At 40.2% G+C, this 18,988-nt stretch overlaps 3 protein-coding genes across 5 annotated transcripts; 2 read left to right on the top strand and 1 right to left on the bottom strand.

Annotated features, from left to right (window-relative positions):
- Window positions 1–1,439: 1,439 nt before the first annotated feature.
- LOC129356310 (transcriptional regulator QRICH1-like) lies at window positions 1,440–9,545 on the top strand. 2 transcript variants are annotated; one of them, XM_055025900.1, is made up of 12 exons: window positions 1,440–1,811; window positions 2,497–2,768; window positions 3,987–4,061; window positions 4,807–4,944; window positions 5,033–5,836; window positions 6,005–6,164; window positions 7,098–7,252; window positions 7,330–7,444; window positions 7,519–7,627; window positions 7,700–7,851; window positions 8,532–8,622; window positions 8,713–9,545. In XM_055025900.1, the coding sequence occupies exons 2-12, from the start codon at window positions 2,508–2,510 to the stop codon at window positions 8,900–8,902; spliced, it is 2,250 nt and encodes a 749-aa protein (XP_054881875.1). In that variant the 5' UTR covers window positions 1,440–1,811; window positions 2,497–2,507; the 3' UTR covers window positions 8,903–9,545. The 2 variants fall into 2 exon arrangements, with proteins under 2 accessions (XP_054881875.1, XP_054881884.1); XM_055025909.1 differs by lacking the exon at window positions 1,440–1,811 and adding an exon at window positions 1,844–2,123.
- Window positions 9,546–9,605: 60 nt separating this feature from the next.
- Window positions 9,606–13,427, bottom strand: LOC129356324 (pseudouridylate synthase RPUSD4, mitochondrial-like). 2 transcript variants are annotated; one of them, XM_055025921.1, is made up of 6 exons: window positions 12,886–13,427; window positions 11,941–12,145; window positions 11,756–11,849; window positions 10,640–10,790; window positions 10,448–10,545; window positions 9,606–10,032 (listed from the first exon to the last, which is right to left on the bottom strand). In XM_055025921.1, exons 1-6 carry the CDS (start codon window positions 13,301–13,303, stop codon window positions 9,829–9,831), a joined length of 1,170 nt encoding a protein of 389 aa, XP_054881896.1. In that variant the 5' UTR covers window positions 13,304–13,427; the 3' UTR covers window positions 9,606–9,828. The 2 variants fall into 2 exon arrangements, with proteins under 2 accessions (XP_054881896.1, XP_054881891.1); XM_055025916.1 differs by having other exon boundaries at window positions 11,941–12,148; window positions 12,886–13,426.
- Window positions 13,428–14,005: 578 nt separating this feature from the next.
- Window positions 14,006–17,393, top strand: LOC129356302 (WD repeat-containing protein 82-like). Its single transcript, XM_055025891.1, has 9 exons — window positions 14,006–14,370; window positions 14,441–14,541; window positions 14,621–14,687; window positions 15,363–15,462; window positions 15,592–15,708; window positions 15,801–15,956; window positions 16,035–16,104; window positions 16,769–16,911; window positions 17,018–17,393. The coding sequence occupies exons 1-9, from the start codon at window positions 14,210–14,212 to the stop codon at window positions 17,048–17,050; spliced, it is 948 nt and encodes a 315-aa protein (XP_054881866.1). The 5' UTR covers window positions 14,006–14,209; the 3' UTR covers window positions 17,051–17,393.
- The last annotated feature ends 1,595 nt before the right edge of the window (window positions 17,394–18,988 follow it).

Raw genomic sequence — 18,988 nt, 5'->3', positions numbered from 1 at the left:
CAACCCCAGCCAACTGTTTGTAGAACCCCATTTCGCTGCAATTACAACAAATATTTCAGGGGACGCAGCATAACTTACACTCAGTCAGATGGAACAGAAACTAATTGATTATATTAACTTTTGATTCTCGTCACAGATTCTCAGTTGGATTTAGATCTGAACATTAACGGCATCATTCTACCTCGTGTTTTGTTTTGATTTCCATCGTAACACTGGCTGCGTGTTCAGGGTCATTGCTCTCCTGGAATCTGAACCCTGTGCTCCAGTCTCAAGTATAAAATGCACGTATGATTGAACTGAAATTTAACATACATTGTGATTTGGGGCTTTATTTGTAAACTAAATTGAATAGAATTTAATTAAAATCCAAATAAAATTGAGCAAAGTTTGGAGTATGAATACAGAAAACTGCACTGCACTCTTGTCCATATGCTGAGCATGTTGTGCCATTTGTAAATAAAGTGAAAGTACAATAAAAAACTTAAATGTTTATTGTTTGAATAAATAATGTATGTAATTATATTATCTGCTGTAAATATTGGTTTGATTAAAGAACTGATTTGATAAACTGTTTATTCTCAAAAAATGTTATTTTGAAATTTATTTGTATTGTTTTGGTCTTTAAATCACTAGAACCTGCATATCACTTTACTTTTTCTTTTTCTTTTTTTTCTTTTTTACTTTATCTCTGGTAAAAATGTGTTGAAGCAATGCTTGGTTGTCCTCCACCAACTTCTGCAATATTATAGCCTGCTATTACTTCAACAGAGACCTTGCAGTATCAGACAATCTGCTGATTTTAACTCCTACCTATCCAGGGAGTGACTGACTCTGCCCATTCAAAGGGCGCATCTCCGTCGGTCCACCTTAAGAGCAGCACGGGGCAGTTTGTTGTGGAGCGAGCAGGGGGACGCCCTCAGTGGCACATGCCTGGCGCTTTAAGGCAGACTGGGGAAGTTAGATTTTGTTAAAGGCATACACATTCAAATATTTACCAGGCTTCACATTGGCTATAGAGGGAAGCACTTTAACAATAACGCACTTTAAATGGGTCTGCAAATCAATCTTTGATCTGTTTTTGTCACACATGTCAGTTTAAGTGAGCTTTACTAAACGAGATTTGTAGATTTTGTAATTCTTTTCAGATGTTGTGTTATGGTATGTACATGTGGATAAGTTGCACTTTTTCACTTTCAGTTTATTTCTATGTGGTGATACAAAGAGGTATAATTGCATAATATTTCTGCATTATTATTATTATTTTTCTCAAACTTGGCACGATCGTGTATTAAACCACAAAGAGGCCTCGGTATTTGTGCCATGCTTTAATATGGCCATCACAAACTCAGGTTTCAGGTTCAGATGGACACACAGCTGGTTTGGGAGCCTCGGTTCTGGTTTGACTCGCGTTGCGTTCAGGGCCCACACCGCCGACATTTTTACTGCTTTCTGGACAGCATAGGAAGGCGGGTTTTCTCAATAAGCGCAGTGTGCATCTCAGAAATATTTCCTGGGATTTCCATCAGCGCTGGAGGAAACTCACAGAGCAGAGCAGAGCAAGAGCAGCGGCAGCCCCCGGAGCCCAGCCTGTAAAATAAGGAGACGTCAGAGACTCTTCGCCCGCTTCACCGCTGCAGTTACATTTTTATCGCGGTGTAATCACAGCCTTATTTGCGGGATTTCACGGCTGCTTACACGGCGCTATGTAGCGCAGCGAATGGCATGCTGGTGGTAGCTGTTAGACGTTTATCGGCTTTTTAATTTTAAACACCGTGCCTTGGCGGAAAGAAGAGGATTTCGTTTTATTTAAGGTAGCATGACAGGATCCTTCAGGGTGTCGAGCTAGCTGGCTAGCATTAGCTCAGTGGCTAGCTTAGCGTCCTGTTGTTGTAATGAATGGGGGTGGCTTTGATGTTCGCTCCGGGGCAAACTTTGCAACTTAATTGTATATTTCGTGATAATGCTTGTATTCTTATAAAGCCACACCAATTACGCTAAACATTTGCAAGTCAGAATGCTCTCCATATGGTTTGGTACTTAGCAGGGTCTTGCTAGCATATAGCTAGCATGCTAAGAGCTACCTCAACCATTAAAACATTTGATCTTCAAATAATTAAAACCACGTAAGCACATTTGCAGTTAATTGGGTTATTATTTTATAAATTTGTGATCGAAAGTCACCTAATGTAAACGTGTAATAGTGTCCAGGAGATCGGAAAGTCTCCAGAAAAAGTTGCATTTAGCGCATTAGCCTCAGTTGTTTTCCATAATGTGAAACGTTCCTAAGCAGGAGTTTAGCAGATTTTTTTTCTGTCTAAGATGTTTTGTTTTTGTTATTTTTTCAAAAACTAAGTCATTATTAAACAGCTTTACATTTAAATTGTCCTCTAAATACGAATGATTGCAAACATTATGTATGCTGGCATGTTTGTTTGATTGTTTTGTTGTTGTTTTTGTTTTGTTTGTTTGGTTTTTTTTTTAACTTTATTATTTCAGGTCAAGTGACGATGAACGAGCAGGAGGGCGGGGTGGTCTCATTTGACGAATATGTGCGGCAGAAGGCCCGCACCGTGCCTCAGCATAGGATGAAGGAGTTTCTGGAGTCTCTTGCTAAGGGCCCAGAGGTGCTGCAGGAGTTCAACCAGCAGGGGGGAGGAGGAGGAGCAGCGGTCACCACCACAACCATGGTGTACCAGCAGCAGGAGGCCAACTGTGTCTACACAGACAGCACAGAGGTGGCTGGATCCCTCCTGGAGCTGGCCTGCCCAGTAAGACTATGCTGCAGTCGCTGTTAAAGGAAATACACATGTAGTTGCATTCAGTCAGCTTTGAGAAGGCCAGAAGTGATGCGAAGATAGCATGACAGGATCTTTAAAGCCATCCTTGTATGTCATCAGCCACTATAAGAGCTAAACAAGAAAAATAAAGATTACAATTGTTTTCACTGTTCCTGAAGCACAAATCTTTGCCTTTCATTAATCATTAATTAAGCAATCACATAATTTATAAAATCAATCGCCTTTATCTTGTTCCCTTATTGACTGAAGCTCATTTTAAATCTTATGCGTTTTTTCGCCTTCCCATCAACCTTTTCCCATAGCTCTGTTGTTACCATCGATACCTTATTAACAAAATAAAAGTTACAAGAATCAAAGGAACTAAATTCAGTTTGCCTATATTTCATCTTTTAAATAAAAAAAAGTAGGTGCACAAGCTGCATTTCCATAGACAAATTTAACTAGCTTTGGACATTTTGTTGGAGTCATTGAAGCTTAATGCTTATGGATTGTTTATTTTAAACCGGAGAAGCCACAACTTGTTCTCAAAATTCGTGTACAAGATAAAGGATCAAAGTACAGCTAAAATATGTCTCTCTTTAAACCTTTTACAGCGAGACTGAAATTGATCCAAGATGGACATACGTCTGTTAATCTATTTTCGCAACATAATATCACCTTTCAGATAAAATTGAGTAAAAAAAATTGAGCTATGCAAGTAAAAATGCTCTTTGCTGTTCATTTTGTCTTTCACACTATAAACATAAAGTTAGTGAGATTATGAGCGTTGCCTACTTTTAGAAAATGTATGTATAATCTCAGAGTTATAGAGTAACTTATTTGTAACTGTCTGATATTAGGATAAGTGTGCTGTAAATGTGATGCATTCTGGTTTGATACTTATTTTTTTGGGCACTTTCCTTAAATTTGTCAAACTCTTAACAAAACCAGCAAAGAGCAAAAGATGTCAGATGTCTAAACAGGAAAAACAATGAACATACAATGGTACTGTTTCCTAGTTTCCTGCTTCTAATTTTCTCCTGGATAATGAAAATGAAAACACCGGGTCTCCTTTGTATATTTTGTTTTTATATTTTGCAAATGTTTATTTTTTTTTATCTTGAATAATACAAGTTTTTGTCTCATTAAAGATCAAGTAAAAAAAGTTTACATAAATGTTTTTTTTTTTGTTTGTTTGTTTTTTCACAGGTCCAGGTAACCTCAGCTGAGATTTCCCCCCAAATGTCTGTACATCCAGGCTCTGAACAGCAACTCCAAGTGCAGGTAATTTTAGGCAGATCTATTTTATACATGCCTTATTAACATTTTTTTAAATGTTAACAAGGCATATGGCAGCAAAAAAAAGAGCTGCCGATGACGAGTCTAAGAACATATTAAACAGTAGGTGCATTTGAGCCACTTAATAATAATTGGACATTTTCAGTGTCAGTTCATAAACTGAATAAGCAGCACGATTAAGTTGCAGTTCTTTTTTTATTAATTGCAACTCACAGTTGTGCAAACAAAGCTTTATGGTTGCTGTTGAAATGCAGTGTCTTTGCAAAACATTGTATGTTTTTCAGCTGTATTTAGTTTTTTAATTTTGACACACAAAAGAGCCGCCATGAAAGGAAAAGTATTTCATTGAAAAAATGTATTAAGGAAGTAATATGATAGCTGATGTTTATAGGGCAATTATGGCTAGACTGAAGTACGAATACTTTGCAGATCTGTTGTCTTAAAAAACGGTATTATAGTAATATTAAAAGATACGACTACATAAGCCAACAAAGGGCAAAATAAATACACCAAGTGTAGAGAGTGAGGTATAAAACCATAAAAATATTGTTTCTAGTTTTTCTTTGTAGAAATAGTTTTTGTTTGGCCATTTATATTCAACTTTCATCAAACATGCAGCAGCAAAAACAGTTTAAATCATTTAAAATGTCCCTGTTTTAACCCTTGATCATGTTGTTAGATGACATTTCTTTGCCTCTGATTAGTGTAATTACTGGTGGGTTTCTGGCAGGTCCAGATCCAGGAACAGCCGGGCCAAGCGGTGGGCCAGGTTCTGCAGGTGTCCTCTCCATCCCAGCAGGAGCTGCAGGGAATCTCCACAGCTCAGCTGGTGCAGCAGGCCGAGCTCACAGAGGAGCAGCAGCAGCAGGTACAGGAATCCTGTTGGTGCACCAACAGGTGCTCAGGATCTCCAACGGGTCAGTAAACGTGACTCGTTGGAGTTTTCTGTTTTACAGATTCAGGCTCAGCTGATTGCAGCTGTTACTGGAGGTCAGCAGATCCAGCTGTCAAGCGGCGAACAAATCCAGCTGCAAGGAACGCAGCACATTCAGCTGCCTGGCGGACAGCAGATTCAGCTCCAGGCTGGGCAGCAGATCCAGCTGCAAAGCGGCCAGCAGATCCAGATCCAGACCATAGAGGCCATGTCTCCGTCCCAGCAGCAGGATTCTCCGAGGGAGGGCGAGAGGCGGCCGGGCGCTGTTGCGACCGTTCTCCAGCCGGCGAAGAAGCGCAAGGTGGACGTTCCCCTCACCGTCTCCTACGCTGTGCCACAGGGACAGCAGGTGGCCACCGTTCTGACCATCCCTCAGGGGCAGCAGCAGAGCTACGTCTCCCTGCGACCCGACCTGCTGACCGTCGACAGCGCTCAGCTGTACAGCACCACAGGAACCATCACAGGTCCCACAGGCGAGACTTGGACCATCCCCGTCTACTCCACTCCACAGCAGCAGGGCGTGACACACATCGCCATCCCACAGGATGCATACAGCACCGTGCAGGTCACCACGACTACCAACGGCAAGGACAAAGTGGCGGCCAGCGCCGCGTCGAGGTCCGCAGACGGTCAGGTCGCCTCCACCCAGGAGGAGATAGTGCAGACGCTGCTGCCTGCGCAGTTCATGAATGGGAACATCCACATCCCGGTGGCAGTGCAGACTGTAGGAGGGACTTACAACACCACACAGTCAGTCCACATCTGGGACCCCAGTCAGCAGCAGAGCCACGGCGACGAGGGCGCAGAGCAGCAGCTCCATCTGCAGGTTGGAAACGCATTCCTCTTATAGCTGCAGTCACACATGAACAGTCCTGACATCTCACAGGATGTCAGTTAAAATAAGAATGCTAGTCTGTGTGGATTATTATACTCTCTCTCTGTGAATCCAGCTCGCATTCCCAGGAAGCATTTGTAAAGTTTTCCTTCTACACAGGGTCAAGTAGAGACGGGCGCCGACGTGGAACCGCCTGCTGAGATTCTGGTTCCTGTGTCTCTGAAACCAGAGGAGGGTCTGGAAGTGTGGCGCTTCTGGGCAAAGAAGAAAAACGCTGAGCTTAGCAAGCAGGAACAAACCAAACTCGCACCCATAGGACGTAAGTAGACCTGGGCTTTGAGTTTGAGATTCTGATGTGGCTATAAAAACAGCCCCGTTTCACTTTATTATGCCATTAGCACAGATATTTAAAATAGTGATCTGTAACATAATGCAAGAGCTTTCATAAAAACTGCCATCCAGACTGTTTAGTAATACGAATCAAAGTAATCTCAGATATAGTCGCCTATAGAGAGTAAATATTTATATGGTTAAATTCAAGCACTTTTCAAACATTTTCAAGGTAAGTTTTCAAACTTTTACAGCACCAATTCAAATTGGTTTTGTAAACATCATCATTTATCTTTAATATTCTACATCACAGGGACAAAGTACAAAATGTTATGTTTTGAAAATTCACCTGGCTGAAGACAACCTTTCAATTACCCAGATCAATAAATATTCTTGATATTAAACAGAGCAGTTTCTTAAGAAACATTAAATGCTTACCAACAGTACAAATAATCACTTCACTTTTTGTAACAAATATTTTCTCAAGTTTATTACAAAGCCGTGAAGTTTAAACATTAGCCAAGCGCTTTCTAAACCTTATTTGTTTTATGAACAAATACATACACAGAAAGCAGTCAGATGGACTGGAACTAAATTCAAGCAGGAATCTGAACACAGGTTATCCTTCTTTCAGCCAGCTGGCTGGCAGTTTGCAGCCACAAGTGGAGGAGAGACACACGCCTGGTGAAAACTAAAATCAATCCAACTGTTCCTCCAATGCAGACAGTTCAAAGATCTAATTTTAGCGACTTTGAAACAATAATATACAGATCTTCGACTAGAATTAAGTTGGCAGCTAAATAGTTTTTACTTAGCTTGCAATTCTGATGTTTTATGTTGTACTTTGAGGAAAACTGGGCGCAAACCTTGTTCTACAAATTCGAACTCCAGTTTTTCCCCTCCGCTGTGCCGATGTTCTCAGGTCGCCAGCCTCTGCGTTTCCAGGAAGACTTGGTGTCCAGCGCTGTTGCTGAGTTGAACCTGGGACTTTCCTTGATGACTCAAGAAGCTCGGGGCTCAGAGGAAGAAGAGCTGGCTCCTGATGTTCTATATTATGTGTTCTTGTGTATTCAGAAGGTGAGCATCTCCACTCTTAAGCAAAATGATGCCAGCATGGCATCAGAACTTCTTTGATATTTGGGTTTTTCTTGTAGTATCTGTATGAAAACGGACGTGTGGATGATGTCTTCTCTGATCCGTACTACACACGCTTTTGTGAGAGTTTACACAAACTCTTACAGGACTGGAAACCGAGCATCCATCCCTTAGGTGAGGAGGAGTCCTTATTTAGCTTTTACTTAATACTTGAAAAGAAGACTTGTCATTTTCTTTGTTTTCCTCAGGTTATATCATTCCAAGTCATGTGACCGAGGAGATGCTGTGGGAGTGTAAACAGCTTGGTGCTCATTCTCCTGCCACATTGCTTACAACACTAATGTATTTCAACACTAAGTGAGTAATCACTCATAGATTAGTTGAACGAATCACTTGCTAACAGATTGTAAGGACTCAGTTATTTTGCAGGTATTTCCGTCTGATAACGCCCGAGCACCACATGAAAGTGGCTTTTTCAAAGGTGTTGAGACACTCGAGGAAGAATCCCACCAACGCCAAGGACAAGGCAACCAGTATTCGCCTTCTGAAAGTGCAGAGCCAACACACCTCTGGACAAAAAGGTGATACACACAGCAGGTTCAGGGTTCCCAAGGTCTTAAAAAAAAACTTTTTTCCCCATAATTTTAAAGATGAAATTCTGAATTTCTTCAAAAAATAAATTACTCTTAACAGTTGTAGGTATTTCAGTGATGGATATCAGATACATTTCTGTGTATTTGAGCAGTTAAAGAATAAAAAAAAAAAGTGCAATTTTAACTCTTTTATTGGCTTTCAGATCCTATAACTTCTGGGATATAAACTGGACCTGATGTTCCTGAAGTGGATTTTGGTTTAGATGCTAAAGAAATCATCAAATTCCTTTTTTGGGGGGGAATTGTAAGACAAAAGAGCATTAATCACAAGCTGTCAAAATCCAACTTGGACATTATGTTGTTTTATGATTTGTGGAAACACAATCTGTTTACTGGAACTGGAAGACAGAAACAACAATAAACTGAATTATGAAGTCTAAACAAAACTGTCCTTCAAAAACAGGGCTTGTTGAGATCAAGCCCTTTTGAAAAAATAGTTTTTTTCTACTAAAAACTTTTATCATCTAGTTTTTAGTAGAAAGACAGAAACGATAAGTCATGCAAATGTAAATTCAGATCATTTCAATTGATCATGCGATTGATTTATTGGTCTACAGCTGTCTGACTCATTAGTAGGTTTTTAACCTGCCGTGTGACGATTCTTTCAGGAACTGATGACATGTATGAAGAACAGATTGAAGATCCTGAAAACCCTCTGCGCTGCCCCATTAAACTTTACGACTTTTACCTCTTCAAATGGTGAGCGTCTCCTCAATCCCAGCTCTCCGCCGAGGTGAAACGTCCTGTCGACGCCTCAAAACGAATTCACCTGCCTGCTTTGTCTTCCAGTCCCCAAAGCGTCAAAGGTCGCAGCGACGCCTACTACATGACGCCCGAGCCTGTTGTGGCGCCGAACAGCCCGATGTGGTACTCGTCCCAGCCGCTGTCGAGTCGGCAGGTGGAGCAAATGTTGGCCCGCATCATCGTGGTGAGAGAGATCCAGGAGATGATGGGCGCCTCTCCTGAGAGCGTGAGCTAAGCTGGGCGGACTGGCTGGACTTGACTATGCAGCACCATCCAGACTATACGCCACCTCTGAGGTCATCAAATAAAGCGGGGCATCTTCTAAAACAATCATTTTCTTCTGAGCAGAGCATTATGATTGCATTTGCTGAGATATTTCTCATCTGACGGGGTTGGGAAGTTATTCCTGCAGCTCTATAACCTCTGAACTTTGAGTGAGCTGCGGGTGGTTAGAGCGGAGGTGGATGTTTTGTTCTTTTCTTCCTGTAGACATCTTATTGACACGATACAAAATTATTCAATACTGAACATCTTACTCTCGCGTCTTACTTCTCTCCAAGCTCTCGCTATGATAGGTTGCAGCTCATGATTACAGGGACAATTGCTCCGGTTTTGTATTCTGACTGCAATTCAAACAATGTATTGATATGTTTAAATCTGAGGAATGTGTGCCTTTTGTTTGTTTTTTTTCTTTTTTTACTTGGTTTTGAGGCTTGTCAATTTTCAACAGGATCCAGGATTTTATTGTAATTATTCAGTAGACTTGATTTCCTCCCTGGTTAAAACTAGCAATTGGAGAGCCACCAAATATTTTGCCATCTTTAGCCCTTCATGTATGTGTGTATAGTAGTATATTAAAGAGGAGAAACGGTTGGAAATATTCTTGTATCTTGAATTGTGTCAAATAATGCAGGGAAGAAAAAATAATCACTTTGGTGTTCCTTAGCATATCCACTTTAATATGAAGACATTATATAGGTCAGTACAGTAACAAATGCAACCATTTTCTACAAAACAAACTCTTCTTTTGCTCTATTAAATTCTTATAAACATAAACTCAGGTCAGTATTAATATAAAAGTCCCCATTTAATTTAAATGGTTATTTCTCCTTTATTCAGCAGCCTCTCGGTATAACCCAGCTTTCTGCAGACACAGAGGGATTATCCATCATTTTTGTCCTCTGGGAACATCAGCTGCAGTCTGTTGAGTGTTTTTATGAAGTACTTGGGCATGGGGCAGGACACGGCGACATCGGACTGGCTGCGACCCGGGAGCTCCAGCCGACGCGCGTGCAGATGAAGAGGAAGGTACCGGCTCTTGCTCTGCTCCATTCCGAGCTTTTTCAGCACACGCTCCGGTAATTTCTGGAAAACAAAAAGCTAAGCTAAGCCTTCATCGAAGCTTTGTCAACCATTTGTTTTATTCTAATACCAAATAATTACATTTCTACAAGAATATTCAAAGGACAATAGAAAACCACCAAAAAGTACATTTCAGTGATAAAATATTCACTTCACTACACATGTTTGGTCATAGGTTGTACATGAGATTCATCTAAAGACAAAAAAAATAAATAAAAGATGTCACTGAGATGAGTTGCTCCTGTGTCTTTGGAGGAAGCAAGCTTTTTCAAGTTTGGGCAAAAGCTGAGGTGGCCTAACAGTAAAAACTTCACACACACACACATATAATACATATATATATATATATATATATATATATATATATACTTGGTTATATATATATATTATTATTATTATTATTATTAACATGTTTCACCTGTGGTGCCAGTTTGTTCCAGTGGGAATATTTGTGATCTCCAAGAATGGGACACGCCAGAGCGTACGCCATGTGTACCCGCATCTGGTGCTTCACCGCTGTACATGCAAGAAAACAGGGAAACTGGAACTAAAACTGATTTGGTGAAGGAAAAAATGAAAAGTAACGTCGGCTGCAGTAATGTGGCCTAACCGGTGAGAGGCTGGAGCTCCACAAGGCTGCAGCCGTAGCCGCTGTCCAGGACTCGGTACTTGGTGGCTGCAGCATGGGCCTGCCGGTGGCTTCGCACTTTGGATACGCCGTCACCGGCCTCATTCATTCGGAAAAGCGGACTCAGCGTCATCTGAAATGAAATGTTATGAAACTAGAGCCCGTGTTCATCAGCAAGATTACCTGCATTTCAATATTTCTCTTTAGTTTAATCATCACAAATCATAAACCGGTGGTAATCAAGTCTATTCTACTAGAATAAATCTGAGCAGTTCAGCACGCCGTGTTGAGATGAACACAGTATTTGGTGTCAGGACGGTCCATCTAGCAGGACCCGTCACCACACAGGATAAATACCTAAGCTATATCAGGTCATCAGCTCAGTTGAAATAATAGTCTTAGATTAAAAAAAAAAAGATCAAATTCAAAATGTTTGAAAAACATTTGGCTCAAAAGTAAAGCAATACTAAAAACTCAAAACCAAAATAAAAAAAATATGCTTTTCTCCTAAACCTGCATGTTTACCTAAATTAGATCACAATCAAATGGTTCAATATAATCTAAATTTGATCACAATCCAGTGTTTACTTGGAGACATCTTTATATCACTTTATTAAACTGTTGCTTTACATGTGCTACCACTTTACTATGTACAAACTGCTTAACACAATTAAGTCGTTCCAGGCAGCTGCTATACGACATTCTCATTATTTAAAGTGTTTTCCAACCATCTTAGTTTTAATTCCACACACTTTTTTTATTTTGTTTTGTAATAATTCACCTTCTGGGATTAATAAATTATAAACGATCCAATCCGTCTGTACTGAAGGGAATCATGTGGCACCAATGAATTTAAGCATCCAGGCGCAGCGAAGACGACTTGCTGAAATTTAAAGATGGATCTGTATTTTTATCTTTTCGCACTGAAACGAACAGAGTGGCATTTAAAAATGTGGTTGTTTTTATAAGTGGTGTGCACGTTGTCATCAGCTGTACAGCTAACGCTACCAGCATAGTACGTGCTTTTAAGTGCAGCTATGACTCATCTTTATTACATTCTCATTGAACAAATAATCAAAAATGGAGGATAAGAAACACCTTGAAATGTGGCGTAGGACCTGTAACTTCTCTTTCGATGATGGGAATGTCGATCACCCCTTCAGACGGAACAGGCACACCGACTGTGATCACCCTGAGGAAACGCAGAGACCTTGGTAACTAACACAGGAGCTTCATTTAAAATGAAAACATGCGGCTGATGATAATGACAGCCATCGCTTTACCAATACTTCCTCTCCACTTGGTTATTTCTACTCAGGGAGAGGATGTGCTCCAGTACTGCTTCGCTCCTGGCCAGCAGGAGCGCTCCGGATGAGTCCTTCTCCAGACCCAGAGAGGGCAGCAGCTTGGTGTCTGTCTTCGTCTTCAGCCCGTCCAGCATTTTACAGAGAACCGGAAGCACAGAGGCGACGCTCGTGACACCAGACTCTTCTAAAAGACAGAGAAGAGTTTTACAAATTCTAAAAGTCATTCCAGTTCTTAGCTGCTCAATGAGGAGCCCTGGTATCGCTTCATTAAAATCCAAATGCCAGATTAATGGAAACGTTTTAAATCACACCACTGGGAGAACAACTCAGAGGATGGTTAACCCTCTTTACCTCATACATATGCCTCCCACCCCATGCATGACTCAAAACAGGCCACTTGCTGGGACAACAGTCAGCAAAAACCAAAAAATTTACATAAAAACAAATACATTTTGCATTTAGATGTAATATGTGAAAAAAAGATGTTTGACCCAAAGCACCACAATAGGCATAGCTCTAGCTATTTTAATTCATTTTTTTATGTGCAGATGCATCATTTGCTACAATTGATCATGGTTTAGGCCATATTTACTTATTTAAAAATGGAATTGAAATATCTGTTTATTCGCATCTTTTGATGTATTTATAATAAATAAAAATGTTTAAGTGAAAAATTTGCAGAATGTGCCCATTTTTTAAATCAATTCAACAGTAATATACACATATTACAATATATATATATATATATATTGTTACTTTGATGTCTTAATGTCTCGTTACATTTTTTCATGGTAACGATGGGAAACCTACTTTAACCAAACTGTTCAATTTAGTAATATTTTAATATATTTTATTTAGAAGATCCTGTGAAGAGCCGCTGCTGGTTCCGCTCTTTCTGAACCCAACAGGAACCTGGTTTACCTCTGACAGGGACGCCGTAGGGTTTGTTGAGGACGACCACGTCTTCATCCCGGTACAGCGCGGTTCGGTGCAGATGTTTGGCCAGCACGTTCGGATGGACGTGCTGTAGCTGCGCAGTGAACCTTTTCAGCTCGGCCACTCTCTGCTGTGAGCCGGACACCGGAGGATCCGTCTCCTGAGTCCGAGATTCACTCCGAGGCTTCGCCTTCTCCTGTCGGATCTTTCTGGCCAGGTCGATGGCCTTCAGCCGGGGTTTGTCAGCGGTTTCCGAGCCGCCTGGCGAGAGCTGAGCCGCGGTGTGCTGACCCCGGCTGAGGCCCGGAGCTGCGGCCGGGAGCCGGCGGCAGATAGTCCGCGATTTAACCAGAGAAAGAAGCATCTGGTCGCCCAGAACGGCCGCTGCTTTACAGCAGCTCATTACGAGTCAAGGTGAAGAGAGGAATAACGCACGAGCCATTGAAAACAACGGTGCAGGAAACACTATGAGTTCATATCCGGGTCGCACTTTTCAAAGTAAAAGGATTCAAGCGTGTTGCTCAGTGGTGTCAAAACTTTTTGCAAGTGAAACTTTTGTATCTTTCTCTATTAAAAAAAAACTGCAAAAATAATATTATTTAGAATTTTCTTTCTCCTTTACCTACACAACATTAATTAGACAAGATTTTTTTTATTGTTGTTTTTACCAATCGTAACTTTTGCCTTAAAATAACTTTTGCATTTGCCTTAAATTATTATTATTTAACCTCTGGGGCCAATTGTTTTTCTACTCTGTTTTGTGCAACAAGAAAAAAAAGTGCACATAAACACATTACTGTGTTAATGTTCAAAGTTTTGGTCATTTTATTTGTTTGATATATGAATGATCTGAGATGTATTTAGTTCATTTCCAGCAACAAAAAAAAATCTAATTTTTTTTATTAAAACCGGTGCTGTGTTTAACGTAAGAATGCTTCTGACTAAAAAGTTACTGGATGTTTTGAAGCATAACTTTCCACGACATAAAAATAAAAGAGTAAAAAGACAAATAAAAGAAATAAAAGAAAAATATATAATACAATTTTTTTTAGCCACACTCCACTCCAGTAGATGGCGGTATCGCGTACCAAACGTTTCCTGCCAATGAACTAAAAAAACCAAGAAGAATCAGAAGAGGAAGAAAAACATAATATGACACATATGATAAAATATAACCAATTATACCTGCCTGTCAGCGGTAATCAGAAATAATGCAACGCTTTTGTAAGCAGAAATGATTTTAAAACGCGGTTAAGTCGAGCAGAAAGTGCTTGCTTTGTTTTCATGTTTTTAATGGGCTTCTGGAGCGATGAAGATCACGGACAGCCTGCTGAGGAGTTTTAAAGTCGCCAGGATTTACCGCCTGAATTCAGAGAAAGTTAACTGTGTGGACTACAGCTCAAACGGAGAACATGCCGTCTCCAGCAGCGACGACGACTCTATCGTTTTATATGACATCCAGGAGGGAAAGTAAGCGGGCAATGTTTATGAACCACAGCCGTGTGGATATGAGTTAACTTGTGATTTGTTTCTGCTCCAGGCCGTTCAGTACTCTGTACAGCAAGAAGTACGGGGTGGATCTGATCCGCTTCACGCAGAGGGAAGCCCAGACTGTGGTCTTCAGCTCCAACAAGCTGGATGGTCCGAACCTGCATGTTACAGCCTGTTGTCATCTCCAAACCTCGTTTTCATTAATCAGAGATTGTTTTCTGTCTTCCAGATACTATTAGATATCTGTCGCTCACTGACAACAAGTTTATCCGATATTTCCCTGGTCACACTGCAAGGTAAGTAATACGCAAAAGAGTCAACGTTCAGCCTTGAGAAAGCATTTGTTTTCCTTCAGGGGGGGTTTATTTTATTTCACATTTTGTCAAGCTACAGCCACAAACTTCTAATTCCTCTGGACTTTGACTAGACCTTCCTAACTCAAATACACTTGTATTCATTCAGTTGTAGTTGTGGCTGTATATTCCTAACAACTCTGACCAACTTCCCCTGTTTCATGCTGAAAAAAAATCCTACTGCATGATATGGCCATCATCCTCGTGTAGATGGTATGTTGATGTGCAGACAGAGTTAGTTTGGATCTGTGTGTTTGTTTATCACAGACATTCCCAGTAAAATAACTGAGTCACTCATAATCCACAAACACTTTCTATCTCCATAATATCAACTTATGTAACAAAGTTAAGAAATGTGTTTCTCTTAAACTTTGAACCTTTATTGGCAGGATGAAGTTCTAGATTTAATTCAAGAAAATCTATATTCAAATGGGTTTGTCAGTAAAAACTCTGTAACGTGCCATTATTTCACTTTTGTTGCATTTTCTGAAAACTTTTCAACGTTTCCTATGAAGGTAGTTTGGATGTTGGAGCATTACCAGACTAAGTTGTGTTTGCTTTATATGAACTGACAGCTCCTTCCTGAACGATCAAAGTGAATTATACTTTTCCAATCAGGGTAACGGCACTCTCCATGTCTCCGGTGGACGAGACGTTCATCTCCAGTTCGTTGGATAAGACGATCCGCATCTGGGATCTGCGATCTCCCAACTGTCAAGTGAGAGTTTAGTTCAAGCTCCACTTTATCTTTGATAATAAAACAAAGAAAATTGGAAAAAAAAATATGTAGGATGGTGGCGTTTCATTAAATACCGTTGTCTTGTCTCTGTGTTGATTTGTGTCTCAGGGTTTGACCGATCCTTTGGGGAAACCTGTGTGTTCATTTGACCCAGATGGGCTGGTTTTTGCAGCTGGTGTGGAATCACAGGCCATCAAACTGTACGACATTCGTGCTTTTGACAAGGTACAAATCACTGTCAGATGGCTGACCTGACCTTTGTGAAGCAGCAACCAGTCTGATTTTAGTTCCTGAAATGATCTTCCTGTTTGTGTTAGGGTCCCTTTGCGTGCTTTGAGGCCAGATTAAACCGCGTCTGTGACTGGACTGGACTGAAATTTAGTAACGATGGGAAGCTCATTCTCATTTGCACCAATGGAGGCGCCGTTCGCATCCTGAATGCCTTCAGTGGATCGGTGCTGCACACTTTTTCAGTGAGACTCATTAACATGTAATAAAGAGACAGGACTGGTAAATAGCTGGATGTGTCACAGTGTTTCACTTGATTTCAGGGTTACAACAATAACAAGGGCATCACCCTGGAGGCCTGCTTCACCCCAGACTCACAATTTGTCATGATTGGTAAGAAACAGAACTACTTCTTTTACTGGACAATAAATTGTCTCTGAAATTATTGCGATAAATGACAATATTGTTGTTTTGAGACAAGTTTCCAGTTATATAAAGGTAGTGGCATAATGACGTGGCATAAATGTCAAAAGATAATTAAACTGGAAGGCATTGAAAATATCCAAAAATAAAAACAAAACAACAGAAACAACAAATAAAATGAAATATGAAGTCTCTCTAAAGAAAATTGTCCTTCAAAAAAAGGGCTAATTGAGATCAAAGCACCAATTTTTTGGTAGAAGGAGAGGGAGAGAAAAGAAAACCAATAAAATACACAAATGGAAATTATTTAACTTACTTTAACTGATCACAAATTACACAGATTTAGGTTAACTCTGTTAAATCTTAAGCAGATTTAGGTCTCAGCCAGTCGTCGTCATGCTGGAAGTCAAACAGTAGGTTTCACAAGACGATGAAAATTATTCTCCTCTGAGATTTTCAAAGCTCAGGTTGCTGTTTTCTAACCCAACCATTTTCTCCTCAACCTGTCTGGCATTGCCTGCTCTTTAACACAAATTGCACTGAAGTCTGTGGTCATAACGAAGCAATATGTGAAAAGGTCAAAGGAGTTTGACCACTTTGGGCCGGCGCTGTACACAGACTCTGTCTTGTGCAGGTTCAGAGGACGGAAGAGTTCATGTTTGGAGTACTGAAAGTGGGATGAAGGTGGCCGTGTTGGACGGCAAACATCCAGGCCCTATCAACACTCTGCAGTTTAACCCCAGATATATGACGTTTGCCAGCGCCTGCACAAACACGGTGAGAGCAAACACTTTATATGACGCTCTCGGAGACGCACTGCTGGACAAAGTGTTTCTGATTTTGCTGTTCTTGTTAATCTTTACTGTTTTCATGTGTTTTCCAGTCTCTTTGGCTCCCGTGCGTTGATGACTTATAGAGGGCTGAAACAGCTTCCGACCCAGCAGTGAAGTCGGATATCTTCATGTGTTGCACTCTACCTTGGCACAGCTGCAACTTGTTAACCAAGAAATTCAGAAGTATTTTCAAATGCCGTTAATTTTGCATTTTAAGTTATTGTTCCTTTTGCGTCAGGATCCTGTGAAAGGCTAAAAGATGGTGTCAGTTCTTTGTAAAGAAAAAAAATAATGTTTTTAAGACAGTTTATGTGCTCATAATTTTATACCATGTCTTTTGTACTACCTGTTCGATGGACAGCTTTTACTGAGGTTTTTAATAATAAACTTTCTTTTTTCTCTTTTGCCATTTTTGTTCTAAGCGTCCATCCGTCTATTTCGGTCCAACATTTCACAAACTCCAAAACCTGAAACTAAATAAACAAAAGGCAAAACGAGTTTCCTTGAAAAGCACTAAAATGAAAATATATCAATGAGACTCATTGTGTCCATATGTGATAAAGACTGAAAGTTTTTATTTTTTATGTCTGTTGTTCAAACATTACTACAAATGTAGTAATGTCGAAACGTGCCACGTGTATTTCAGCAATGCGAGTGTTTCAAAACAAAATTAACTTTAAGTCTTAAGTGCAAAGTTTGGATGCTGCTTTGGGAGACTTTTGCTTTTAACACTGTTAATTTTCTATAGCTTAAAATATGTGATACTTAACCACAAAGTTTTCCAGTTGCATAAATTCACACTTAGTCAAACACATAAGCCTCATTTCACTTAGTGGGTTGTTTTTGTGGTGAAGTTCAACGTAAACTGGCTTGTTGAGATGGTTGCTGCTCTCGGTACATTTTCCATAATTATGTCATATAGTCATCGTGAACGTTTGGATAATTTGAAGTACTGACCTGAAAACTGTCAGGTCAGTCTCTAAAACTGAGAATCAGAGACAGTGGTGTGTCCTTGTGCATCTAAAACTTTGTCTTCCTGAAGCAGAGGGGAGGGGTGGGAGCCACGCTGAATAATGTATACATGCTTGGGTAGTGTACTCACCACAGAGTGAATAATGGATGATCCCATCACAGGTAACCTCACAGGCACACACTAATCTGTCTCTGACCGACACCCACGTGTGAGCATGTGTGTGTGCGAGCAAATCAAGTGCGAATAAATGAAAAAAATCAAGCACAGCAGTTTAAATTTGTACCAATTTATTCTCACTCTCTTTAAACTTTGAGTACTTCTGGTGTCTCTTCTCTGCTTTAGCTCGTTTTTGTGTCTGGCGATTGTGATACCGACGTCTATCCAGATATTTTACATCACTATGAAGCTCCTCTTACATAAAAGTCGGTGTGGTGTTTCATGTCAAACTGTGCCTTACTAAAGTACTTTTTCACCTTTTCATTCACTCCAACCACAAACTTCAATAACTTCATTACGAGTTCATGTAAAAGACCAAAACAACATTGTGAAGAACTGTAGTGGGAATCTGAAACCATTTTTTTCTTCTTAGTTTTTGTTTTACAAGTAGAAATTTGAGTTGCAGCTTCTGAGGTGTTTTCCCAGGATTGCCTCGCTTGGTAAGAGTTCATTTCCCCATGAACTCTTACCAGCATCCCTGTCTCTACCTCCAAGTTTCAAGGTCACCGATGTTTGCTCAGTTTGTTGTTTTTCTGCCACACTGCGTTTTTCACGCAGCCCACATGTTTGCCACTGCTGCATATTTTTTGTTGCTCAATAAAAAGTCGTCCAATCGACAAACATTGTACCTGAGCTGTGGCTCCTCCAAAGCTTCCTCTGAGCTGCAACTGTTTTCATTTTGTAAAGCTGAATTGGATAAATTGGTAAAATGCTCAATGCAGGGTTTGTACGGATGTTTGAATTCTATCACAAGACATTGTTAATAGCATAGCTTCACATATATATATTAATGAATTGAAACCATTTTATTTCATTTGTTTGTGTTATTTTA

The sequence above is a fragment of the Poeciliopsis prolifica genome, unplaced genomic scaffold (assembly GCF_027474105.1).
Source record: "Poeciliopsis prolifica strain line A6 unplaced genomic scaffold, Auburn_PproV2 SCAFFOLD003, whole genome shotgun sequence".
In the NCBI taxonomy this organism is placed as follows: domain Eukaryota; kingdom Metazoa; phylum Chordata; class Actinopteri; order Cyprinodontiformes; family Poeciliidae; genus Poeciliopsis; species Poeciliopsis prolifica.
The sequence above is the reverse complement of the archived record's forward strand: the minus strand, read 5'-3'. Positions and strand labels throughout refer to the sequence as shown.